The following is a 25,785-nucleotide window of genomic DNA, read 5'->3' on the forward strand; positions in this document are numbered from 1 at the left end:
GGAAAGCCTGGATGGGGCACTTAGTGCCATGGTCTAGTTGACTGGATAGGGCTGGGTGCTAGGTTGGCCTGGATGATCTTGGAGGTCTCTTCCAACCTGGTTGATTCTATGATGATTCTATGATCAAATCCCTATCCCTGGAAGAGTTTAAAAGATGCAAAGGTGTGGTGCTGAGGGACATCTTTTAATCTCAGACTTGGTAGTTAGAGAATGGTTGGACTCAACAATTTTGAAGATTTTTTTTTTCCAGCTAAAATGATTCTATGACTCTATATAGCAAGTCTCAGATGAAAATAAGGATAGAATCTACCTGAGATTTTAGAGCCCCAGCTGGAGTGTGTTCTGTCTCCTGCAAAACTTGGACAACTCAACACATCCCAAATAGCAATCCTGGCCATCTCAAAACTAAGTGCAGATCAAAAAACTCAAAAGGTTCATTTCTAAGAATCAAAACTGTCAGCTTTATTATAAAATTGCATTATCCACCCAGCTAAATTCTCAGCTTGTTTGTATTTAACACAATAAACCCTTGCTGATGACTGCATGCAACGAAACTCATTGATCAAGACCAGGCAAATGATTTAACATTGTTTTCTGCCCTGAATTTTAAGATGATTTTTGGACTGCAGTGTTACGATTAGCAGTATATTAAGCACAGGCATGACAAATGAATATTCCCAAAGAACACACTGAAGGATTTTGACTGTTTTGATGTTACCTGTTCAACATAGCAAAAGAATCTCATCCAACATACATCTAGAGATTCTGTATGTCATTTTGAAATTATTGAACACCTTAATGTAAGAATTCAGTTTGGATTCTATAAAACAAAATTTCAAGCTCAGTTATCTGCTTGCTTTCTTTTCCACCAAGCTCACTCTCTCAGCCTTCCAAGTGAAGAAGTTTTAGTGCTTTAAGGCACAAGAGATTGTTTAACTGTGTTAGGAATGCGACTGGCGTAATAGTCATAATTTCTCAGAGTGGCAAGGACCCCAGCTGAATTCATGTGTTTCACTTCCTTATTATACTGAAATGAATTCCCATGCATATCAGTTATCTTGCCTGCAAGAAAAAACAAAGAAAAATATTCCAGCAAACAGCATCTGGAAAGAATTTATTAGTACAAGTGATGTAACTAAGAAAAAAACAATGGTCTTTGGCATACAAATGCCTCTCTTCAGATTGGAAATACCTTTGCCCCCAGTGCAAGTTTTTTATTGACTAAACTTGAATAGCTAATGCTTTTACTTTCTTTCAGCAATGCTTAAATTCCTTATGTTTCAGGAAAACAACCCCTTTCTCTTATGGATTAATCAAAATGCTTCCTGGGTAGTTTTGATGTTGGCCATTGACAAAGAAAGACAAATACTAATTTCAGGTAAAAGCCAGGCTAAGTGTACAACAAAATCTAACATAATATAGAAATAACCTCAGTTAGTTTTAAATGAGTTTCTAGAAATCACTTGGTGAGAGCAACACAGATCTTTATGCAAGCTAATTTAGCAAGATACCTACATAATGAGGCTAAATACAGCACTGTGCTGCCCCAGATCAGTTGAGGGTTTGTGCTTAAAGCTATGCCAGTTATCAACACTGGAGACTGCAGAAGAGTTAAATAATGGCATTGTGAAGCCTGTATCCTGGCTTGATAGAATTTAGGAGATCAAATCCCACAACCTTAGCTTATGGTGGTGAAAGGTCTCTCAAGAACAACAGATCATAATAATACTGCAATTTATATTCAAATGGCTATCAGTGAGATTTTTCATAACCTCTCTAACCTCTTGCCCTCTAGAAAAGTAAAATGGCTCGTGTTGGCTAAAGACCACTAATTTTACTGAATTAGACAGATTACTCACTTTTGGACTTTGAACATCCAAAGAACAATTGCATGATTAGGGTCATTTTTGTTTTAAGAATTCAATGTCCACATATTATGTAATATGTTGCTTTTAATACACTACTCTATCCAGTTAGTAGGTCAGGATGACTTCACTGTGAAATACTAGCCAATAATAATTTGCTGTCCCTTTGGGGTTACCCTGTTGATTCCAAAGGGCTCAAAGCTTCTAGTGAATTGTGACTATTTAAACATACAACTGTATTGTCATTTTTCTTTTCAAGGATGTGCTTGGAAATTCTTTTTTTTCTAAGAAAAGTATAAATAACTTCAGTTTTAGTTATCTCAGAATTTTGAATGCCATTAACTTACCTCCCACAGCATGTAGAATAGCTTCAGGTGCACATGTATCCCATTTCTTGCACCCAGGACTGGCAAATACATAAGCAGATGCCTTGCCTTCTATAAGCTGAATGATCTGTTATGAATAGAGAGTGGCAATCTTTTGCAAAGGATCTAGGCATTTAGAAATGGGTAAAAAGGACACCAGGAAACAGAGATTAGATCAGTTTATTCTATGTACTTAGAGAGGGAACACCAGCCATTTCCTTTTCAATATTAAGAGTTAGAAAGCTATACTCTATTACCATTCTGAGTGATTGTCTACAGGGTGAAAATCTGCCTTCAGCTTCAGAAATAAGAGTTTCCATCTCATGTAAGTACTAGTAAGTAAAGCACAAAATATCTGAGTGTTGTCTTGGTGCTGTTTTGGGCTTCACACACATGGAAGAAGAGAAATTGTATGGTCTTTACAGTAAGTGTGGTGAGACACTGGGACAAGTTGTCCAGAGAGGTTGTGGATGCCTCCCTGGAAGTGTTCAAGGCCAGGCTGGGTGAGGCCTTGAGCAACCTGGTCTAGTGGAAGGTGTCTCCATCCACAGCAGGGAGGCTGATCTTTAGTGGCTAGATGATCTTTAATGTCCTTCCCAACCCAAATAATTCTACAAATCGTTTTTTGACAGCCATGACAAAATTAAGCTTCAAAACCTGTAGTATGTACGGAGAGAAGTTTTGCAAAGGTAGTATCACTGCATGCTTCTACTTTTAGCCTTTCCCATGTGCTGCTACATAGCTGGAACAAAAACTTCATTAACACGAATAGGTGGAACTGTCTATCAATTGTGATTAAATCAAATTCTCATTTAGTCATCCTAGACTCACACATTTTAATTTTCTCCCCTAGAAACAGAATGTTGGGAAAGATGGACCTCAGCCACGACCAGCATAAACACTGTTACAAATATATCTGTACCAAACTGCCTCTACCTCTTGTCAGACTGCATACTGGGAAGATAGGTACTACTGGGTCAGGAGAAGGAAGTCAACTGTCAAGTCAAGCAAGTAAGCAAATTATTTCTATAAAATTATTTTTCCAAAAGAATCACCTTCCAGTGAAAGGAAAAGATTTGGAGTTTTCATACCTTGTTTCCTGCTCCTCCAACTCTGATAACACTGTCTGGGTTCAAGGCACTGATGCAGTCGTTCACCAGGGCACTACTGTGAGAACGAGTGGTAACAACAATGTGTTTCCCAGCAGGTGCTTCTGTGAGCTGAAATCCAAAGGCACCTATGCCCAGGACTCCCCAGATTGTCCTGCCCAACACTGCATTAGCTCCTGCCTACAAAAAAAAAAGGTACACAGGTTCAGGTGATAGTTAATCCTAGTGACCAGCATTTAAAGCACAAATGGAATTAATTCAGTATTGATACCATATTCCCTGATAGGAAAATATGTCTCTGTCAGGGAATGCAATATTAACACTGAGTTATACATTTAAACAATGACACTTAAGAATAACTACTCTAGAACCCAAAGTAAGAGGCTGGCTCATTTTCCCTCAGAGGCATTGACATAATTTACTCTTTTCTTATCTGTGACATTGTGGTGGTGCATTGCATCCTGCCTCCAGTGACTGACAAATTAATATTTCTATATTTAGGTACTTCAGGCACAATCTCTAGTTGAAAATATGATTTTAAATGTTTGGTCATATGCATCACATAGCACACACAGAGTCAGCTCAAATACTTTTTCTTTAAAATACTAGTAAGTTTAATTAATCAGGCTGCATGATGAGCTATTGCCTCCCCTCACAGATACTACTGAAATAGTCTCCAGACATGTAAATACCTGTAGGTGGCCACCCAGCACTTATACCTGAAACTTAACCCAGCTGTCTGTGACAGGTATGCTGGGACTACTAAGGGCTGCAGATTTATAGCAGTAACCAGACATCACAAATGCACCTATTGCATGGATTTACTGCAGATTTTTCTAGCAAAGACTGCCAGAACACCCATCTGTACTTGTTTCACAGTGTAAGCTTTATCTGTCCTACAGAAACATGTACAGTACATATGTAAAATATACCATTTCAATGTATTACACAGGCCTCAGGATTCAGTACAGCTCTTAAGAGAGCCCTGAGATTCACTCAACTTTGAAAATGTTGAGGAGGGCCATGAAGATGATCAGAGGGCTGGAGCACTTCTGCTGTGAGAGTTGGGGCTGTTCAACCTGGAGAAGAGAAGGCTCTAGGGATACCTTAGAGAAGCTTTTCAGTATCTGAAGGGGGTCCACCAGAAAGCTGGAGAGGGACTTTTTACAAGGGCTTGTAATGATTGGATGAGGGGGAGTGGACTGAAGCTTGAGGAGGGTAGATTTAGATTGGATACTAGGGAGAAACTTTTTACAGTGTGAGGGTGGTGAGACACTGGAACAGGTTGCTCAGGGAAGATGTGGATACCCTCCCCGTGGAGGTGTTCCAAAGCCAGGGTGGATGAGGCCTTGAGCAACCTGGTCTAGTAGAAGGTGTCCCTGCCCATGGCAGGGGGATTGGAACTAGATGATCCTTAAGGTCCCTTCCCCCCTGAACCATTTTATGGTATGTTTAATAAAAACATCACCTTATATTACAACACCAACTCCACACTGCTTTTCAGTTTAGAGTGTGCTAACTAGAAAGAGACAGTTAGAAATCACTTAATGCTTTTAAACAAATCAATGCATTTAATACCTCATAGTTGTAATATGGCTGGTTAATAACTCCTGCTATTGCTTTGCCTCCATAAGCAATTCCAATTAAAACTGTTACGTGGTCAAGGAGACCTGTACAGAAATCAAATGAATGTATGCTTGAAAAACAGGAAGTGTATATATTTAAAATAATATCTTTAATGAAAGTCCTCAAATTAATATACATGCTGGGGTCTTAAAACTGCAAATATCAATCAAGATTTTCAGGTGTAATAGGGTTGGCTGATATAATATTTACTTTTGCTTTAGTCATTTAGCCTTGAAATCTGGATAAAAATGGCCCACGTAGAATTCTCTTAATAAAGCTACAATTAACACACAATGAGAAAAACTTAGTAACACAGCTACATAGCAGTATAAGATGATATTATTCTGTAACTGTATGAAATCCTTAACAGGATTCAAAACTAGTAATATGTTGACAGCTGGAATGGGTTGCCCAGGGAGGTGGTTGAGGCTCTGTCCCTGGAGGTGTTTAAGGCCAGGCTGGATGAGGCTGTGGCCAGCCTGCTCTAGGGTAGGGTGCCCCTGCCCATGGCAGGGGGGTTGGAACTAGATGATTCTTGTGGTCCCTTCCAACCAGACTGATCCTATGATTCTAAAAACTGCTGGGCACTCAGTAGCTCCTCAGGATCATTGGATACTGGTTAGAACTAACTGGAATGATTAAAAAAAACCCATAGAATTCAAACTACAGAAACAACAATAGCCTTATGAAACAATATTGTGTGTAACTTCTGTCATACAGCTACCTACATCTATGCTACTTTATTACATAGCTATAATTATTGTTTTAATCAGCACAATTGAAAGAGAAGCCAACCTTCAGTGTACTCCTTGGTTCCATCCAAGGGATCAACCCATATTACAAGCTTAAAAAGTAAAAAAAAGAGGAAAATTAACAAATACAGATCATGTCAATTACTATGCAAAGTATATAGTTCAGTGGTTTGGGTTTGGAGGTTTTTTTCTTATGATGGTAAGGAAATAGAGATTCCATTTTATAACCTTATGATGTGACTGAAGCCTACAATAGTATTTCACAGTAAAGCTTGAACACTGACTAGAACTAAGAAAATATCTTAATGGAGATATTAAGGCTTGAACTGAACTTAGTGATGACATTACTTTCTTATGTCCAAGTAGATTCCTTCCAAATTAATTTGAATTACAAGTTGTAGAAAGCCAAATTTACATTTCTCATTATTTCACATAGGGATATGCAGAATTTCCAGTTCTGGAGGTATGATTCTGATGACTGTATGTTGATTTACAGACAATAAAAATTTGGCATCATTCTTAGCTAAAATCAGTAAGTAATACAGGGTAAAATGTGAAGACATGTATCACATTATCACACTACCTCTTCCTCTTTAATTCCTGAGTACTGAGCAGGACAAGCTTTCTTCAGTATTTCCTCACAGTGGCCATCTTCAATTAATTCCTCACTTACTTCATCACTAGACAGTTCCTAACAAAACAATTTCCAAAATTAATAGAGGAGTTGCAGTCACTAAATTTGCCTTAGAATTAGATTTGCTTGCTGCTTAACTGACAAAGATAATGAATGATCTCAGAGGTCTCTTCCAACCTGTTTGATTCTATGATTCTATGAATGGAAAGGTGAAATGCCATGGAAATACTATTGTAAAAGAAAAAAACCAAAACACACACACACAAAACCCACTACACAAACAAACAAACAAACCAAACCAAACCAAAACCACAACAACAAACCCAGATGATTTCCTACAACCTACCAAAGGAAATCCCACTGTAAGCTACAGCAAGTTACATTGTTAGTATGATAGAAACTAGGTACTTACTTCTTCTCCTATAATTGTCACCTTGGGAAACTTCCGTGCCAAGGAAGCACAAATGCTCATTTGTACCAGTCTGTCAGCTTTGGTCTGCAAGTCATTGGCTCCAGTCTGTCAAAGGATGGGCAGGGTTATTCTTCCCCTGTAACAGGGGTTATTCTTCCCCTGTACTCAGCACTGGTCAGGACACACATTGAGGACTGTGTCCAGTTCTGGGCTCCTCAATTCAAGAGAGATGATGAGATATTGGAACATGTCCAGAGGAGAGCAACAAAGTTGGTGAGAGGCCTGGAACATAGAGCTGTGAGGAGAGGCTGAGGGAGCTGGGCTTGTTTAGCCTGGAGAAGAGGAGGCTCAGGGGTGACTTCATTGCTGTCTACAACTACCTGAAGGGAGGCTGTAGCCAGGTGGGGTTGGTCTCTTCTCCCAGGCAGCCAGCAATAGAACAAGGGAACACAATCTCAAGTTGTGCTGGGGGAGGTCTAGGCTGGATGTTAGGAGGAAGTTCTTCCCAGAGAGAGTGATTGGCATTGGAATGGGCTGCCCAGGGAGGTGGTGGAGTCACCGTCCCTGGGGTGTTCAAGAACAGACTGGCTGAGGCACTTAGTGCCATGGTCTAGTTGACTGGCTAGGGCTGGGTGCTAGGTTCGCCTGGATGATCTTGGAGGTCTCTTCCAACCAGGTTGATTCTATGATTATCCTAATCCAAAATTCATGAAGGGCATGGTACTTCCAGCAGTTAGAAAATAGGAATGGAAGTCAATGGGAAAGACACATTAATATGATTTCTGACATGGTATCCAAAGTTGTGTTTTATAAGGAAAACAAGAACAAAATTATGCTGTGCTTAAGTGTCCAAACATCATTCAGAAATACTGGTCAAAAGACAAGTTATTTAATGCTATTTTAATCCTTTAGTAAAGAATATTTCTTGTATCAGGGAGGTGAGTACTCTATTTTCTTCTCCATTTGCTTTCAAAAATACTAGTTTGACCTGTATTTAACCCAGTATTTATGACAGAAATTAAACTGAAACAAAGTAAAAGTAATACCTTCTCAACTATCCCCAGGTCTCCTGTAGCCATTACATTTCTAACAATTGTTGCAGCTTTTTCTGCAACAGAGTAGGCAGAGGCAACCACACGCATGAGAAGAGCTGGAGAAGCCATTCTGAATGCTGAAAAGAAAGAAAAAGCAAACTTGTTCATTTCTATCTTCAGGAGAAGGCAAGAAGAAAAATATTTTACATAGAATAGAATCATAGAATCAACCAGGTTGGAAGAGACCTCCAAGATCATCCACTGCAACTTATCACCCTAACTTTCTCCTAACATCCAGCCTATATCTCCTCTGGCACAAATTGAGACTGTGTTGCTGGTTGCCTGGGAAAAGAGACCAACCCCCACCTGGCTACAGCCTCCCTTCAGGGAGTTGTAGACAGCAATGAGGTCTCCCCTGAGCCTCCTCTTCTCCAGGCTGCACATCCCCAGCTCCCTCAGCCTCTCCTCATAGGGTTTGTGTTCCAGGCCCCTCACCAGCTTTGGCGCCCTCCTCTGGACACATTTCAGTATCTCAACATCTCTCTTGAACTGAGGAGCCCAGAACTGGACACAGCACTCAAGGTGTAGCCTGACCAGTGTTGAGTACAGGGGAAGAATAACCTCCCTTGTCCTGCTGGCCACACTGTTCCTGATGCAGGCCAGGATGCCATTGGCTCTCTTGGCCACACTGCTGGCTCATGTTCAGCTACTATCTACCAGTACCCCCAGGTCCCTTTCTTCCTGTCTGCTCTCAGCTACTCTGTCCCCAGCCTGTAGTGCTGCTTGGGGTTGTTGTGGCCAAAGTGTAGAACCCTGCACTTGGCCTTGTTCAATCTCATCCCATAACATTTCAAACAGAGCTTAAGCTAAGTAAGAAGAGTAAAGTGGGTTACTGAGCTGCCCGGGGAGGTGGTTGAGTCATCAACCCTGGATGTGTTTAAGGGTCATTTGGATGTGGTGCTTAGGAATATAGTTCAAGGTGAATCTTGTAGAGTAGCATTATAGGTTGGACTTGGTGATCCTGAGTGTCTTTTCCAGCCTGTGATTGTGCAAAGCAGTAATGAAGTGAGCTTCAGTGTTTTAAAAATACAATTAAACATGGGGATCCAAGGCTATTTTAGGCCAGATTTTTCAAATATCTATTTCTCCTCACTAAAATAAAATCTAGATTTAAACAACAGCAGAAATTCTTTATCAGAAGCGTTTAAAAAATGTATTCATTTTTGTATGTTTTGAACATACAAAACTCAGAACTGAGCCTACAGAGCTGTTTTTTTGTTTTTTTTTTTTTTTGCCCAGATTCAAGTACAAGGCTACTAGACAGAATAAGAAGAGGAACTTTATTATTTGAATTTATTTTATTATAAAACAGGTTTTTGTCGGTGCTCTAATTAGACATTAGGAAAAACTTCTTGACTGAGAGAGTGGTGAGGTGTTGGAACAGGCTGCCCAGGAAGCTGGTGGAGTTGCCATCCCTGAAGGTGTTCAAGAAGCATGTAGATGTGGTGCTTCAGGATATGGTTTAGTGGTCATGCTAGATGGGTTGTAGTTGGACTTGATGAACTTAAAGGTCTTTTCCATCTGTAGTGATTCTATGATTCTAATTGTGGACATAAAATAAGCTACTGGTCTGCAGACACTGCAAAAATTTGCTTGTTAGAGGCTGTTCATCTAAATTTTAACATCATTTCTATTGTCTTTAACCTTTTTCTTTTAATATATTTTAGGAAATGTATTACATCTCCTTTCCTTCTTTTAGCATTTCATGCTCTGCCATTCTTTTTATTGTCTTCTACCTCTGTTGCCCTGCACACATTAGTGCCATACACCATGCCTTCAGTTCCCAAACAGGAAGATACCTATCACTCTTGCAAAAGGCTAACAGTCATCCATTCCTCCAAGCTTTTGTCCACTCCAGGAAAAAGAAGTCTTGATAACTACTCTGTATTCTTTAAATTGTGGTGCTCATTGCTGTCATTTCTTTTTCTGTGTAGATTGCATGCTCGTTGGGTTGGACTCACACATATGATGTAATTCCAAGTAAACACTTATCAGCAAAAAAATACAGAGGAACTCATTAACCACCACCACTTAGAAAATGATACTCCTCTTGCCTCAAAATCAGTCTTGGCAGCAATTGCAGCAAGCATTGCATAAGTAGCAATAGGTCATTGTATGTTTCTTGAGGAGTCTACCCAGTACAGTATAATATAATGAGATAAGTCTAGCTACTGTAGATGATATTGATGTGACCTCAGACAACATCTGTTTACAGCAAAGGCAAAGAGCAATGCTAGAGGTTAGCCACTATATAAGTATCACTCTTAGCTTCAATAAATGGTATCGACTTTATCCATCATATTGGTGAGTGAGCATGTCATACTGGTCTCCCACACAGACTTTGAGGAACCTGGCATGGTGTGCTGGATATTTTTGGTTAGATAAACATGTGTGCTAGTTAGCCTTAAGTTTCTCATCTTTCTAACTTCACTTTCTAAGTTGCTGGCATACTCTTTCTGATGAGGGCAATGCCCATGCCACAATCCATTCGTGGATATATTGCTTGTGAACAAACAAGGACAAGGCTGACTCTTACAAAACTGCAGTTAAGGAAGGCTGCACAGCACCTACCCCTCAGTGTAAATGTGCACATCATTTGCCCTTTCAAAGAAAGTCTGTGTGATTGCCTATGAAATAGGAAGCCTGCACTTCCCATTTCAGTTGCTAAAGTGCTTGCTGAGATGGGACTGTTTAACTGGAAAGAGAGGGGAAGGAAGTTTGTCATTGCAAATCTGCATGTCGACAATTAGCAGATCATGGGACTAATGTATTTTAAGATAAAAGAGAAAAAAAGAAAAATAAAAATAAAAAGAAAAAGAAAGAGAGGAGAGGGAAAGGGGAAGGGAAAGGGAAAGGGGAAGGGGAAGGGGAAGGGGAAGGGGAAGGGGAAGGGGAAGGGGAAGGGGAAGGGGAAAGGAAAAAGGGAAAGGGGAAAGGGGAAAGGGAAGAGGGGGGAAAAAAGAGGATTGACCAGCAGAAGTGAAAAAGATTAACAAGGAATTCTCTGGATTTCACTCCAGTGTTGTTGCTTGCTGGACAATCATCAAGGCAGGGTTCATTCTGTACTTCATTTGTACATATATACTGAACCTGTTCTAGTGGGAGGAGTCCCTGCCTATAGGAAGGTGTTGGAACTGGATGATCTTTGAGGTCCCTTCCAACTTAAACCATTCTGTGATTCTGTGATTTTCAAAACCCCTCCACCTCCAAAGGCCATCCTTTCTCCTAGCCTAGCAACTAAACTATTGAATGGTCTCAACTGAAAAAGCCACCCTGCTTTGATAACTCCTGAGTCCTCCAGTTCTTGTTACACGTGTTAACGTTGAAATAGTTAACTATTACAGTACGGCTGCAATTAAGTTATCAAGCAAGTGGGAAGGGTTTGTTGATGTTGCTATGATAGTGTCTTTTCTGCAAACATCCATTTTCCAGATTTACAGTTTCACCTGATGGAAGGAGAAGACGGATACCTTTTACAGCACATCTTTACATGCAAGTGCTAAACCACAGCTTCTTCCTCTAAGCCCAGATGACTAGAGGTCCCTATTTCTTTACAATAAACTTTGGCTCACATGTAGTAAATGATAAACTTTTCCTTCTGCATACCGTAAGGAGATAGTATTTACCCAGCAGAAGTAGGCTGGAGTGTGTGCCTGGGTCTCACTGGTTCGCCTACAGAATTCCAGTGGGAAAGCACTGTGCCACCTCATCGATTCACCAAAGTGCTCGGAGGTCTCTTGAGCTTGTGTTCTTTCAGTGGTGCACAGAGACCAGACAAGGGGCAGTGGGCACAAACCTGAACACAAAAAGCTTCATTGGAACGTAAGGAATAATGTCTTTGACGGTGACAAAGCACTATCTAGACAGTCTACCTAGAGGGGCTGTGGGATCTCTGGAGACTCAAAATCCACCTGGTTCCTGCGCAACCTCATCTAGGCGAAGTAGCTTTAGCAGGGAGGCTGGAGTAGACGGCGCCCAGAGGTCCCTTCCTACCTCTACCATCCGGATTCTGTCGTAACTGGGATTCACGCCAGTAAACCACGAGCACTGCAGCCCGTACCAGCCAGCGCTGTAACAGTGCTCTCCTAATCCGTTTAGGGGAGCATCGCACAAAACGGCGGACGCGCACGGCAGGCACGGCTCTCTCGGCTGCGGCGCCGCTTAACTCACCGTCTCCCGCCTGGCCTTTCTCTGGAGCTCGACGGTTTTCCTGGCGCTCCTCCAGCGACCGACGCTGTTCCTTACCCTCTCCTCCGGGCGCCGCTCGCCTGCAGCGTGCGGGGCAATCTGAGCTCGCTAAGAGCCCTTCCTGTCCGTCTCCTGGCCCGGCGATGAAGCAACCGGAACCGAAGTCCAAGCTCCGCCGGGCACTCCTTACCCGTGCCGCGGCTTCTGCTCCGGCTTTCTCAATAACACCCTCCGATCACGTCAAGGGGACGCCACCGTTTATACAAAATAGGTTAAACCCGTCCTAAAGCCTCGCGAAGTGTTGAAAGGCTCTCCCGTTTCCCCGCCCGGCACGGCAGAGGGCCTCCGCGGCGGGAAGAAAAACGCGTTGCTGCGAGACATGTCCTTCCCCGCGGCCCGTCGCCGGCGCGCCGCTGTCTGCAGCGCAGGCGGAAGCGCTTCCCCATCGCGCGTTGCGGGCGCCCGGTGAGGATGTTTCGGGCCTGGCCGGTGCCGCCGGTGGCTCTCGCCCGGGCGCGGGTGCTGCTGCGCGCCCGGGCTGGCGGCTCCTGCGGCTGGCCGCGCTCCGCCGCTTCGGAAGCGAACAGCCAGCAGCCCGCCGCGGAGAGCCGGCAGGACTCCCAGTACCGCGACACGGTGCTGCTGCCGAACAGCCGCTTCCCCGCGCAGCTCCCGGGGCGGCTGCAGCCTGAAACCGAGCTGGAGACGCAGCAGGTTAGCGGCTGGGGGTTGACTTGCCCAGGGGGTGCGAGGCCCGGCGGCTGTGGTGTGGGCGCGGCAAGGCGTGCCCAGGCGATGGACGGAGCCCCGGTCGCGGGGAGCAGGGCGGGGGTGGTGGTCGGAGGTTTGCGTACGAGCCCGCGTTTGCTGCGGTCACCTTCTTGTGGGGCAGGCTTTCGTGGGTGCCTGGGCAGGTTTCTGAAGTCAGATGGCAGAGGAGGTGGAGGAGCTGGGGATCTTTAGTTGAGTTATTTATAGCCCGAGTAGTCTCAAGTTTGTTACAGTTTTGTCTTTGTTTGCCGGGGAAAGTCTAGGCTGGATGTTAGGAGTAAGTTCTTCCCAGAGAGAGTGATTGGCATTGGAATGGGCTGCCCAGGGAGGTGGTGGAGGCACCATCCCTGGAGGTGTTCAAGCAAAGCCTGGCTGAGGCACTTAGTGCCATGGTCTAGTTGACTTGATAGGGCTGGGTGCTAGGTTGGAGTGGATGATCTTGGAGGTCTCTTCCAACCTGCTTGATTCTATGATTCTATGAAAGCAACGATCCTCCTGATAGTGGAGAGCCAGAATACGATTATTAAGCTTAATGTTGGTCTGTCTCAGACTTTTTGATGTTTGTAAACTACTAAAGTCTTGCGTTACTGAATTAGAGAAGTTAACTGTAGGTATTTATTTATTCATTTGGTTGGTTTTATTCTGTGTCTTACTCTCTATCTAAAATCCAGATTTTCTCTAAGCACAAAGACTTGTGATGGGTTTTAGTTATTTTTTTTCTTGTTGTCTCTACAGAAATGTGGTTTTTTGGAACTATATTCATGGCAAAGGCAAAGGAAAACAAAGCAGGAGTTTTGTCTTCATGATGGACCACCTTACGCCAATGGAGACCCTCATGTTGGCCATGCTTTAAATAAAGTAAATATTTCTTCATTCATGATTTGCTGGTTTAAAGTGATAAACACTTTCTATAATGTGCTGTGTGTGTTATCCATTCTCATGTAAATCAGTATCACTTTAACGTGTTTGGTGTTTTGGCAGTGAGGCTTTTGATAAGCAAATGATCTGGCTATGCACATACAATCTGCTGCCACGGTGACATAGATACTGTGCCATGGCATATATACCATATACCAGTATATGATACATGTATGCTGAATGTTTATTCATGAAGCTGAACGTTGCACTAAAAAAAAGAGAACATCTTTTTGGAGAAAGTCTGGTCTGTAATTAATTCTCTTGCATCAGGAATGGTGTGGCCAGCAGGAGCAGGGAGGTCATTCTGCCCCTGTACTCTGCACTGGTTAGACCACACCTTGAGTCTTGTGTTCAGTTCTGGGCCCCCCAGTTTAGGAAGGACATTGAGATGCTTGAGCGTGTCCAGAGAAGGGCAACGAGGCTGGGGAGAGGCCTTGAGCACAGCCCTACGAGGAGAGGCTGAGGGAGCTGGGATTGGTTAGCCTGGAGAAGAGGAGGCTCAGGGGAGACCTTATTGCTGTCTGCAACTACCTGAGGGGAGGTTGTGGCCAGGAGGAGGTTGCTCTCTTCTCTCAGGTGGCCAGCACCAGAACAAGAGGACACAGGCTCAGGCTGCACCAGGGGAGATTTATGCTCGAGGTGAGGAGAAAGTTCTTCCCTGAGAGAGTCATTGGACACTGGAATGGGCTGCCCGGGGAGGTGGTGGAGTCGCCGTCCCTGGAGCTGTTCAAGGCAGGATTGGACGTGGCACTTGGTGCCATGGTCCAGCCTTGAGCTCTGTGGTAAAGGGTTGGACTTGATGATCTGTGAGGTCTCTTCCAACCTTGGTGATACTGTGAAGATTAAGTGCACTTATTTGTGCAGTGAACATAGCACACATACACAACATGGATTAATGTGTGTTGCTTTATGTGTGTATGTAATAATTTGCTGTATTGCAGGGTTGAGCTGTGCCTTGTTAGTCTTTTTTTTTTGTTCCTCTTTGATTATTTTGTAAGTTTGTTCTGTTGCATTTATTTTATTTTATGTGGATGGCCTCAGTGGAACCACAGTGACTAAATGTTGGTGGCTTTTGAAATACAATTTTCAGCTTTGAAATACAACTCCTAAATATGCTTGTGGAATATGTAACTGCTATCACTCTCAGGCCTGATCCAAAATGTATTCAAAGTGGGGAAGACTAAAATGCACCCTGCAGCTTCTTTGCAGGATTAGTGCCAAAGCCTGGGCTTCTGAAAATGAGAAGCTTTCATAGGTCATCACTTATACCAAAAAACAGTAATATGCTCTAGGCCAGCACTGTAAATCTAGCTCAGTGTTTTAAAGATGAGAGCAGGTGGGATCTGTTCACTTCAGTTCTTGCATGTTTATACACTGCATCTTTCAGTTGTATTGAGCATGAATTCCTTTGAGGAGAGGTCCTCTGAGGTTCTGCCAAAGTACAAAATGATGAGGAAATAAAATCATGAGTGCATGATCTTACATGTGAATTTACCATGTGGTCTTTTATTGTTGTGTTGGTTTTTTTCCTTTGTTTTTCCAACCTGGTTGATTCTGTGGTTCTATGCAGCTATTCCATGTAGGGAAGCTAAAATGATAATACACTTTATGTCTTTTCAGATTTTGAAAGACATCACTAATCGTTTCTATGTCATGAGAGGTTATAAAGTCCATTATGTGCCAGGTTGGGATTGTCATGGGTTGCCAATTGAGCTGAAGGCATTGTCAGAAGTCAAAGATGCTGAAAATCTTTCACCGATGCAAATCCGACAGAAAGGTAATCTGCTGTTTGCTGTATCATTATAGAAAAAGTTGGCTTGAGTAACCTTACATCCTACTCACATTGTGCATTCTATCCTTTATGTTAGCTTTTCTGCTTTATTGTTGGCTTTTATGTTAGCTATTGGTGATGTTTTCTGTGGTCACTGTATCCATTTGCTAAGATGACGTGGCATCCTGGCCTGCATCAGGAACAGTGTGGCCAGTAGGACAAGGGAGGTTATTCTTCCCCTGTACTCAGCACTGGTCAGGCCACACCTTGAGTACTGTGTCCAGTTCTGGGCTCCTCAGTTCAAGAGAGATGTTGAGGTGCTGGAACATGTCCAGAGAAGGGCAACAAAGCTGGTGAGGGGCCTGGAGCACAAACCCTATGAGGAGAGACTGAGGGAGCTGGGGGTGTGCAGCCTGGAGAAGAGGAGGCTCAGGGGTGATCTTGTTACTGTCTACAACTACCTGAAGGGGCATTGTAGCCAGGTGGGGGGTGGCCTCTTCTCCCAGGCAACCACCAATAGAACAAGGGGACACAGTCTCAAGTTGTGCCAGGGTAGATATAGGCTGGATATTAGGAAGAAGTTCTTCACAGAGAGAGTGATTGGCATTGGAATGGGCTGCCCAGGGAGGTGGTGGAGGCACCATCCCTGGGGGTCTTCAAGAAAAGCCTGGCTGAGGCACTTAGTGCCATGGTCCAGTTGATTGGTTAGGGCTGGGTGCTAGGTTGGACTGGCTGATCTTGGAGGTCTCTTCCAACCTGGTTGATTCTATGATTCTATGACAGAGCATAATGTCATACTATGAAATGGGATAATTCAGTATAGGCTTCATTTGCTGCTGTGATGAACGCACATTAGCATTGACTATGAGTTATAAAAAAAAGGAGGGCAGGGGGTTTGGATTTCTGCTTTCTTTATGTAGTAGCATTCAGATGTATTTATCAGATGAGCATCCTTTTGCCATTTGAGAATGGGATTTGATTAGGATGCATGTGAAAATCAGGCTTCCTCAGGACAGCTTGGCTGTAGGTTCCTGCTGTTGTACAATATTTGTTTGCTGAATGTGTTTTTAGCAATGCTACAAAAGTAAAGGAGTTGATCCTTTCAGAGGAAGATAGTCTGTGTTATATGGAAACTGAAATTATTTCTTCAAAGCAAACATAGTGTGTTTTGGAAGACATCAACATTCAGCCACCTTAGGTTGAAATTGTGGCAATAAAATAGGCTAACTTGTTTTCAGATGCATGTTGCTTTGAAAAGTTTGGATTCTCCTCAACAGAGGTGGTTAATTCTTGCTCTTGTTTCAAATTATGTGAGAATACATTTTGAAAGCTTGTTCTTCATGACTAAATATACTGCTTTATTTTTCTCCTATTAAAAATACAGTTTATATTCTAGAGACATCTGTGGTTTATCTGTCTGTAACAGTAAAAAATTGCTGCTGCTGGATTTTTTTTTTTTAACTCTTTGCAGTCATTTTATGTAACTACTTCTCTGAAATAAGTATTTTTTGGAACCATAATAATCTATTTCATATGCTTCAGTGCATGGTTTCAATGTATTCAGCTCAGGCTTTTTCTAAGAATCATAGAATCAACCAGGTTGGAAGAGACCTCCAACATCATCCAGTCCGACCTAGCACCCAGCCCTAGCCTGTCAACTAGACCATGGCACTAAGTGCCTCATCCAGGCTTTGCTTCAACACCTCCAGGGACAGTGCTTCCACCACCTCCCTGGGCAGCCCATTCCAATGCCAATCACTCTTTCTGCCAACAACTTCCTCCTAACATCCAGCCTAGACCTTCTCTGGCACGACTTGAGACTGTGTCCCTTTGTTCTACTGCTGGTTGCCTGGGAGAAGAGACCAACCCCCACCTGGCTACAACCTCCCTTCAGGTAGTTGTAGACAGCAATGAGGTCCCCCCTGAGCCTCCTCTTCTCCAGTGGCATATTTATAAATTTATGTGTATAATTCATATTTCTATTTATATATAAATGGTGTTACATTTATTTTAGTGGGCTAAACCATGTGCTTAATTGCACTATTCCCTTCAGCCAGAGAATTTGCTGAAAGAGCAATTGAGAAACAGAAATCTGCCTTCATTCGTTGGGGTGTAATGGCAGACTGGGCTAACTGCTACCGCACGTTTGATCCAAAGTATGAAGCAAACCAGCTGAGAGTCTTCTATAAGATGTATGACAAGGTATGTTGAACTTTTCTTGAAATGTATTTTGATTTTCTTAGGAATTTCCACTCTTATAGCTTTCTTTTTTCCCTCCTTTTTCTCTTTAGGGTTTCATTTATCAGGACTATAAACCTGTTTTCTGGTCCCCTTCAACGAAGTGAGTATAAACTTAATGTATACCTTCAAAATTTCAGCAGAGATATCAATGGCTTTTCATGATCAGTTGGACTTGGGTGATCCTGAGGGTCTTTTCCAACCTGAATATTTCAGTGTGTTAACTTAATGTTTGATCTCTACCCAGGACAGCCTTGGCTGAAGCAGAGCTTGAGTACAATGAGCAACATGTCAGTCGTTCTGTGTATATAAAATTTCCCCTGCTGAAGTCACCACCTAAGCTGACTTCTGTGATAGGTATGACTGCTGTGTTGAATTTAAGACTGATAGCTGCTTGCTTTGTTTTGTTATAACTGTAAGTAAAGTATTTCTAATTTACTTCTGTAGATGAATCATCCCCTGCTAGTGTGCTGGTCTGGACCACACAACCCTGGACTGTGCCAGCCAATCAAGCGGTTTGTTACATGCCAGATTCAGCGTATGTGTCTTTCACTTGTGTGATGGTTTGGGTGTTTCCCCCATCCCCAATTTGGAAAATCACCCAGGCTAGATTCACTGGCTCTAGAAATTGAATGAAGCTTTGTATTTACAGCTTAGCACAAAGTACAAGCAGAGATTTACAGTATATACAGTTACAGACAGAAATATACAGGGTACAAGGTAATACAGAAACACAGCAGCCCTCCCAGAAACTGAGTTCCCATGAGGGCCTCTCAACCACCCTTCCACCTTCTTCCCACCCCTCAACCTTACCCTATATCTTGCCTAATGTTTAAGGTAGCTTGGAGGATTGGCCAGGGGGGTTAGGAAGCAGGTGGATTAGTCACACAGACGGCAGGTTAGGTTAGAGAGAGAGAGAGGTTCAGCCCAAAGCCCAGGCAGCGACTGTTATCTATGTTTTTGTTCTTGTTCTTATACATCTCAGCAAGCCTATGAATGAAGTAGACATCACCGTTGTTTCCCTGTCACAGCCTGTAATCCTTATCACCAAAACATTCTAGCTAGCTTTAAACTAGTGCAGTAATCTGCATCAGTCCTTGTCTACAAAGTTAAAATGTCCTGGACTACCATTACATTTCATCTAAAGCATCCTTTTTTGTGTGTTTACTATTTTAAGTCATGCAATTGTAAGCTTTGTTCTATATCACCATTAGTATTTTAATTACTTATTTATTAAGTTACTTATTCCTAATGTTAGAATATTTGGTATTTACAGATTAATTGTAAGCTTTGTCCTGTATCTCTACTGATATTTTAATTCATCTTTTTATTTAACTACTTCTTAGAAGTGACTTCTATAGAAGTGAGTTCTATAAGAGTTACTTCTTCCCAATGCTATATTATTTTGCAGATTTTTTTGAGGTTGATTTAATTGGACATGTAGATCTTAAAACATATTTTGCTGCCTTATGTAGATGGAGCATTAAAGCAATTTGTAGCTTTGTGATGTTAGTAATTATTATCACAAGTATCTATTTGCATTGCAGATACTCAATTGTGAAGTGTGCAACTACTGGTGAACGCTTCATTCTAGCTGCAGAAAGAGTTGAGTCTACAGCTGCTGTTTTGGACACACAATTTGAGGTTTTGTCCACCTGTAAAGGTGAGTTTTAATAGTGTTGCAACAAAGCTGCTTAGCAATCTGCTTGTAGGTGTCTGGACAGTGCTTCAGTTTTGATGTATTCATTTTCTTATGTATGTTTTGAGAACATTCTTCACCAAAATAATACAAAGGGGAGTCTGTCAGACTTAAAATGCTGTGTTGTAGCTCTGGTTTTCATCCATAGATTTCAAACTTTATTCATTTGCCTTTGTCAGCAATTCAGTGCTGGAAATATGCCTATGTAAAAGAGGTGGCAGTGGTGGTTTCTTTGACTCTTTTCAGGTCGTTCTGCTATGTTTCCTTCTCTTGAGACATTCAAAACATGCCTGGATGCATTCCTGTGTGGACTACACTAGGTGATCCTACTTTGGCAGCGGGGTTGGACTCAATGATCTCTGAAGGTTCCTTCTAACCTCTAACATTCTATAATTTTGTTTCCTTGTCTTTCTTTCTCAGAGGGGAAAAATTATCATTTTCACTGATGAATAATCTTGGGTTTGTCTAGTGACAGAATTGGAAGTGTTCTTCTCAAAGATTCCACATTTTTGAATCCTATAATGTGGAGATAAAATACAACAGTAGAGTTGGACCTTCTTGAAAAGAAATTTAATATTAGAACCTGTTCTGTGTTCCCACAAGTTCAGTAATTAGTTATATTTGTTACCTTTCTGTACCTGTCTCACAGCAGTTACTAAAGATCTTCCCTCCAGGAAGAAAGCTTTCAGTGAAAGCCATTTTTGTCATATGAAGCATTGCTTAAACTCTGTGATACCTTGATTTTCAGCAAGGCTTTGCTGCTAAGATTTCATCAGTGTCTTTTCAACCTTAAAGTGCCACTAGCTTCATTCATGTGACAGTTTGGGTGTTACTTGTCCCCTCCCTCTTATGAAATCACCCAGACTAGACTCAGCTGGATGGAAATTAAGGAATGAAGCTTTATATTTACATCTTAGCACAATATACAAGCAGGTATTTACAATATATACAGCTCTGTACAGAAATATACAAGTTAAAGAGTGATAGGGAAACACAACAGCTCTCCCAGAAACCAGAGTCCCTAAGAGGGGCTCTCAACCACCCTTCCACCTCCTTTCCACCCCTCTGCCTTTATCCCAGACTTTGCCTTATGTGCAAGTTGAGTTTGGAGGATTGGCCAGGGGAGTTAGAAAGCAGAAGAATTAGTTATACAGAAAGCAGGCCAGGGAGAAAAGTACAGACACCAACTGCAACAGAGAGCCACACTGTGTTATCTGTGTTTTGTGTTCTTGTTTTTATACATCTCAGCAAGCCTATGAGAGAAGTGCACATCACCACTGTCTCCTTTTTACAGCTTATAATATAATTTCTTTCACTAGAATATTTCAGTTAGCTTCAAACTAGCACTCTGTGCTCTCTTTGTATGTAATTTATGAGAATTTAAATGAACTTTTCATGGTAGTATTAGTACTTGAGGTCTCTTCCAACCTTGCTGATACTGTGATACTTAGTGGCAGAACTAGTAATACATTCCAAATTCAAGGTTTATAGCCTGCCCAAGTGTTACAGGGATATGTTTCCAGAGCATGGAGAATAGCAGTTCTTAAGGGTTGGGAATGTGTGGAGTGTCCAAACCAAAAAAACTTAAACAAACAAAACCCCCCAACTGTGTGCAAGATTGAAAATGCAGAGAATTTGGACTGGGACCCACAAACAAGATGAAGAAGTGGTACATCTAAACAATATCATGTGTTGATCAGTCGTTCCATTTCTGCTCTGATGAAATAAGCTGAATGCATGAATTGTTTCTCTGTTTTCTCTCCTGTTGTTTTTTTTTCATTCCCAGGTGTAGATTTGGCAGATGGTTCCTGTGCTCATCCCACAATTCCTGGCAGAGTCTCTCCTCTGTTACCTGCAAATCATGTAACAATGTCAAAGGGAACAGGATTGGTTCACACAGCTCCAGCTCACGGCATGGAAGACTATAGCGTAGCTTCCCACCATCAGCTACCCACGGTACTTCAGTTTTACAGCTATTGCTCTTGATTCCCTGCAACTGTTTGATCTTGTGTGCCCAAAGTGCTGTAATTTCTGCATAAAACTTTCAAAGTGTTTTGAAGTGTGGTTGGGTTTGGGTTTTTTGGGGAGTAGAGTTTTCCTTTGTGGGGTTGTTTATGGTTTTTCACTGTTAATTTTAAAAGCTGTTGAAATACTAATCAGTGGCATGGTGTAAGGTGTGGAATCATAGAATCAGTCAGGGTTAGGAGGGACCACAAGGATCATCTAGTTCCAGCCTCCCTGCCATGACACTAGATCAGGCTGGCCACAGCTTCATCCAGCCTGGCCTTTAACACCTCCAGGGACAGGGCCTCAACCATGTCCCTGAGCAACCCCTTCCAGGCTCTCACTCACTCTCATGCTGAACAACTTCCTCCTTCCATCCAGCCTGAATCTCCCCACCTCCAGCTTTGCTCCATTCCCCCCAGTCCTGTCACTCCCTGATATCCTAAAAAGTCATCCCCAGCTTTTTTGTAGTCCCCCTTCAGATACTGGAAGGCCACAAGAAGGTGACCTGGGAGCCTTCTCTTCTCCAGACTGAACAGCCCCAACTCTTTCAGTCTGTCCTCAGAGGAGAGGTGCTCCAGCCCCCTGAGCATCCTCGTGGCCCTTCTCTGGACACTCTCCAGCACATCCACAGCCTTCTTGTTATGGGGGGCTCCAGAACACAGGTAGCTGTGCTGTATCTGCAAAGAGAGTGGTGCTTTTTTCTTCCAGTATGTAAAATTCACTTGCTTAAGAGATTACTAAATCTGAAGTGTACTTAAATATAGCATACTTTGCTGTTAATCAGAAAAGTATATACTCTGCAGAGTACTTAACAGAGAGGTAATTAATTTCTATGTGTTATTTTATTGACATGATTAACATCTTTGCCTTAAGGATTGCCTCGTGGATGAAAGTGGTTCTTTTACTGAGGCTGCAGGTCCTAAACTTCAAAACAAGAACGTTCTTGAAGAGGGGAATGAAGCTGGTGAGCATTCCATGTTTAGTCATTTGTTACTTTATCAGTTACACTCCTGCAAGTATATTTTGAGGGTTCATGTAAACTGAAAACATTTTGACTGTGGATGAAGTATGGGCACTCTTTATTAGGTGTTCATTGTGGAAAGGAATTAATGATGTTAACAGTAGCAGTATGTTCAAACTGGAATTTAATCTTGCCTCACTTTTCCTCTTCAGTAATTCAGATGCTTCGAGCAGCTGGGAGCTTGTTGAAAGAAGAGAAGTATGTGCACAGTTACCCATATGACTGGAGGACTAAAAAACCAATGATTATCCGTGCCAGCAAACAGTGGTTTGTAAACACAGCAAATGTGAAGGCTGCAGCACAGGTATCTAATTTGTTTTATTATAAGACATTTAAAGACAGGTGATGCCATTTGGAACCACGAAAGCATCTTCCTGTAGCTCATTCCAGAATACATTCTTTTCTATGGTTTACAAGCAGTAGTTAAAGTATTTGTGGAACTGATGATTGTCAGTATTGATATAATACAAGATAAACACACTGACCTATTTATTCATTGTACTTACAGGAGATTTTTAAGTTTCCTAGAACTACTGATTTTTTTTTTTCTCCCCAAAAAGTAATTTTAAAATAAAGTGTTCCAAGTAATCAGTTCAGAAGATGCCATTTTATTAACTAGTGAAACTACCTTTGTGTTTTGATCTCATTGCATAGCCAGACATCTTTCTTTGCTCCCCCTACTATTTTTCATAGAATCATAGAATGGTTTAGGTTGGAAGGGACCTCAAAGATCATCCAGTTCTAACCCCCTGCCCTAGGCAGGGACACCTCCCATTAGAACAGGCTGGCCAAGGCCTCATCCAACCTGGTCTTGAACAGCTCCAGGGAGGAAACATCCACAATCTCCCTGGGCAACCTGTGCCAGTGCCAGTGTCTCACCACCCTCACTGTAAAGAACTTCTTCCTAACGTCCAGTTTGAATCTCTCCTCTGCCAGTTTAAACCCATTACCCCTTGTCCTGTCATTACATGACCTTGTAAATAGTCCCTCCCCAGCCTTCCTGCAGGTCCCTTTCAGGTACTAGAAGGCCACTATAAGGTCTCCTTGAAGCCTTCTCTTCTCCAGGCTGCAGACCCCCAACTCTTGAGCCTGTTCTCATAGCAGAGGCACCACAGTCTTATTTTAAACAACTTTAAACCATATTTTTTCAATATGCAGTGCTCTTTTAAATTATATATTAATCAAACTCTGACCAGCACCCTTAGGTTGTCTTGATAACTGTGATTTCACTCTACTTAGGGCATGGACTGTTTATTCCATATCCATCTTTATCTAGAATAGAAGAAAACATGATCTTTATTAGGTGATCTTTAAGGTCCCTTCCAACCCAAGCCATTCTATGATGGTTATCCAGTGGGATTGGGGGTGAATGGTAGTTGACACTCTGTAAATACAGCCAACAAGATGGTCTTTAAAATTGGATAACAGCACAAGACACAAGGGACTATTGAACTTCATGTAGAGATACCAGTGCCGTTTCTAGCTCACGTCAGAGTGTGTCTGCTAGAGCTGGCAGAAGGGCATTGTTTGCTCTCTGAGGAGATGTACAGTGTCTGAAAGAGATTATTGAACAGCAGTGTATGATGAAGTCAACAGAGAACATGACAGTTGCCCAGGAACATGTGTAGGTGTAGACCTGAACTTCTTCATACTGCTACCACAAACAGTGTTTGAATGCTGAAGTATATTCAACAAATCACTTGTGTACTTCATAGGAAGCAGTGAAAAAAGTGAAAGTTATTCCAACATCTGCACTGAACAGAATGCTGGAAATGCTGGACAGAAGGACCTTCTGGTGTATATCAAGACAAAGATGTTGGGGCGTTCCGATTCCTGTTTTCTATCAGAAGAACACAGGAGAGTGCTTGATAAACAGGTATTTGTCTAACTTTAGATACTGAACAGTGAAAGAATGTCTGTTGCATTGCAGTTACAGAATATACCACTTCTCACTATTTAAGTATAAAGACATGCTTTAATTACTGTTGTTTATCCACATACCTAATTCTGCCATGAAACAAGCAAGAAGTCATTGCTGAAGGTGACTTGTGTGTATGTAATAGGAATAAATTTCCTTATCCATTTAAGTTACATGACAGGTCCCCTTGATAATAATTACTCCTTTTATCCCTCATCTTCAGCTTGAGTTGGCAGTAATCACTGGCCTTTATATTCAAGCAAAGAGTGAAATGCAAGCTGTTGTTAGATTGGAGGTGTAATTGTTGTTAGATTGCAGGTGTAATTGTAGCATTGTGAATTGAACAACATAGGTGTTTTGTCATAATAGCTGTTTGCAGTTGGGTAAGTGACAGTGGGGTATCTGAAGTGCAATAGCCATGTGACAGTGGGGTATCTGAAGTGCAATAACTATGTGACAATGGGGTATCTGAAGTGCAGTAACCATGTGACAATGGGATATCTGAAGTTCAGTAACACTGACAATGAGATATGTGAAGTGCAGTAACCGTGTGGCAGTGGGGTATCTGAAATGCAGTAACCATGTGGCAGTGGGGTATCTGAAGTGCAATAACCATGTGCCAATGGGATATCTGAAGTGCAATAACCATGTGCCAATGGGATATCTGAAGTGCAATAACCATGTGCCAATGGGATATCTGAAGTGCAATAACCATGTGCCAATGGGATATCTGAAGTGCAATAACCATGTGCCAATGGGATATCTGAAGTGCAATAACCATGTGCCAATGGGATATGTGAAGTGCAATAACCATGTGCCAATGGGATATCTGAAGTGCAATAACCATGTGCCAATGGGATATATGAAGTTCAGTAACTATGTGATAATGAGGTATCTGAAGTGCAATAACCATATTACTCACTACAAGAAGGACACTGTGCTGGAGCATGTCTGAAGAAGAGCAAGTAAGGTAATGAAGGACCTTGAACACAAGTCGTATAGGGAAAGGCTGAGGAAAATGAAGTAGTTTAGCCTTCAGAACAGGAGACTGAGAGGAGACCTCATTGCTCTCTACGGCTACCTCAAAAGAGGTTGCATCAAGTTAGGGGTTGGTCTCTTCTCACATGCAACAAGTGACAGGACAAGAGGAAACAGCCTTAAGTTGTGCCAGAGGAGGTTCAAGTTGGATATTAGGAAAAATTTCTTCACAGAAAGGGTTCTCAAGCATTGAACAGGCTGCCTGTGGAGGGAGTGGAATCACCATTGCTGAAAGTGTTTAAAAAACACGTGGATGTGGTGCTTAGAGACATGGTTTAGTGGTAATGGCTTAGCAATAACGGGTTGTGAGCTCTAGGTATGCGGTTGGACTTGGTGATCTCAAAGGTGTCTTCCAATCT

The 25,785-nt window shown here is 42.2% G+C and overlaps 2 protein-coding genes across 4 annotated transcripts in view; one reads left to right on the forward strand and one right to left on the reverse strand.

Moving 5' to 3' along the window:
• Nucleotides 1-437: 437 nt before the first annotated feature.
• On the reverse strand, nucleotides 438-12,383 carry BPNT1 (3'(2'), 5'-bisphosphate nucleotidase 1). 3 transcript variants are annotated; one of them, XM_064164542.1, is made up of 9 exons: nucleotides 12,028-12,380; nucleotides 7,810-7,934; nucleotides 6,764-6,868; nucleotides 6,301-6,408; nucleotides 5,761-5,809; nucleotides 4,918-5,009; nucleotides 3,322-3,519; nucleotides 2,213-2,318; nucleotides 438-1,062 (listed from the first exon to the last, which is right to left on the reverse strand). In XM_064164542.1, the coding sequence occupies exons 2-9, from the start codon at nucleotides 7,924-7,926 to the stop codon at nucleotides 914-916; spliced, it is 924 nt and encodes a 307-aa protein (XP_064020612.1). In that variant the 5' UTR covers nucleotides 7,927-7,934; nucleotides 12,028-12,380; the 3' UTR covers nucleotides 438-913. The 3 variants fall into 3 exon arrangements, with proteins under 3 accessions (XP_064020612.1, XP_064020613.1, XP_064020614.1); XM_064164543.1 differs by lacking the exon at nucleotides 6,764-6,868 and having other exon boundaries at nucleotides 12,028-12,383; XM_064164544.1 differs by lacking the exon at nucleotides 7,810-7,934 and having other exon boundaries at nucleotides 12,028-12,379.
• IARS2 (isoleucyl-tRNA synthetase 2, mitochondrial) overlaps nucleotides 12,342-25,785 on the forward strand; it is a 41,186-nt gene continuing 27,742 nt past the window's right edge. The window contains exons 1-12 of the mRNA XM_064164540.1: nucleotides 12,342-12,759; nucleotides 13,552-13,674; nucleotides 15,355-15,511; nucleotides 17,559-17,707; nucleotides 17,797-17,846; nucleotides 17,991-18,100; nucleotides 18,191-18,281; nucleotides 19,291-19,406; nucleotides 21,229-21,398; nucleotides 22,323-22,413; nucleotides 22,623-22,774; nucleotides 24,186-24,346. Coding sequence (XP_064020610.1) covers nucleotides 12,517-12,759; nucleotides 13,552-13,674; nucleotides 15,355-15,511; nucleotides 17,559-17,707; nucleotides 17,797-17,846; nucleotides 17,991-18,100; nucleotides 18,191-18,281; nucleotides 19,291-19,406; nucleotides 21,229-21,398; nucleotides 22,323-22,413; nucleotides 22,623-22,774; nucleotides 24,186-24,346 — 1,613 coding nt within the window. The 5' untranslated portion in view covers nucleotides 12,342-12,516. The remainder of the gene's footprint in view (nucleotides 12,760-13,551; nucleotides 13,675-15,354; nucleotides 15,512-17,558; nucleotides 17,708-17,796; nucleotides 17,847-17,990; nucleotides 18,101-18,190; nucleotides 18,282-19,290; nucleotides 19,407-21,228; nucleotides 21,399-22,322; nucleotides 22,414-22,622; nucleotides 22,775-24,185; nucleotides 24,347-25,785) is intronic.

Source organism: Pogoniulus pusillus, chromosome 25, assembly GCF_015220805.1.
Source record: "Pogoniulus pusillus isolate bPogPus1 chromosome 25, bPogPus1.pri, whole genome shotgun sequence".
NCBI lineage: Eukaryota > Metazoa > Chordata > Aves > Piciformes > Lybiidae > Pogoniulus > Pogoniulus pusillus.

Coding starts and splice junctions, on each gene's coding strand:
- BPNT1 (XM_064164542.1), bottom strand. CDS start 7,926: ATGGCTTCTCCAGCTCTTCTCATGCGTGTGGTTGCCTCTGCCTACTCT. Junction 2,319..3,321: donor TTGGAGGAGCAGGAAACAAG/GTATGAAAACTC, acceptor TATTCATAACAG/ATCATTCAGCTTATAGAAGG. Junction 1,063..2,212: donor TATTCTACATGCTGTGGGAG/GTAAGTTAATGG, acceptor TTTTTCTTGCAG/GCAAGATAACTGATATGCAT.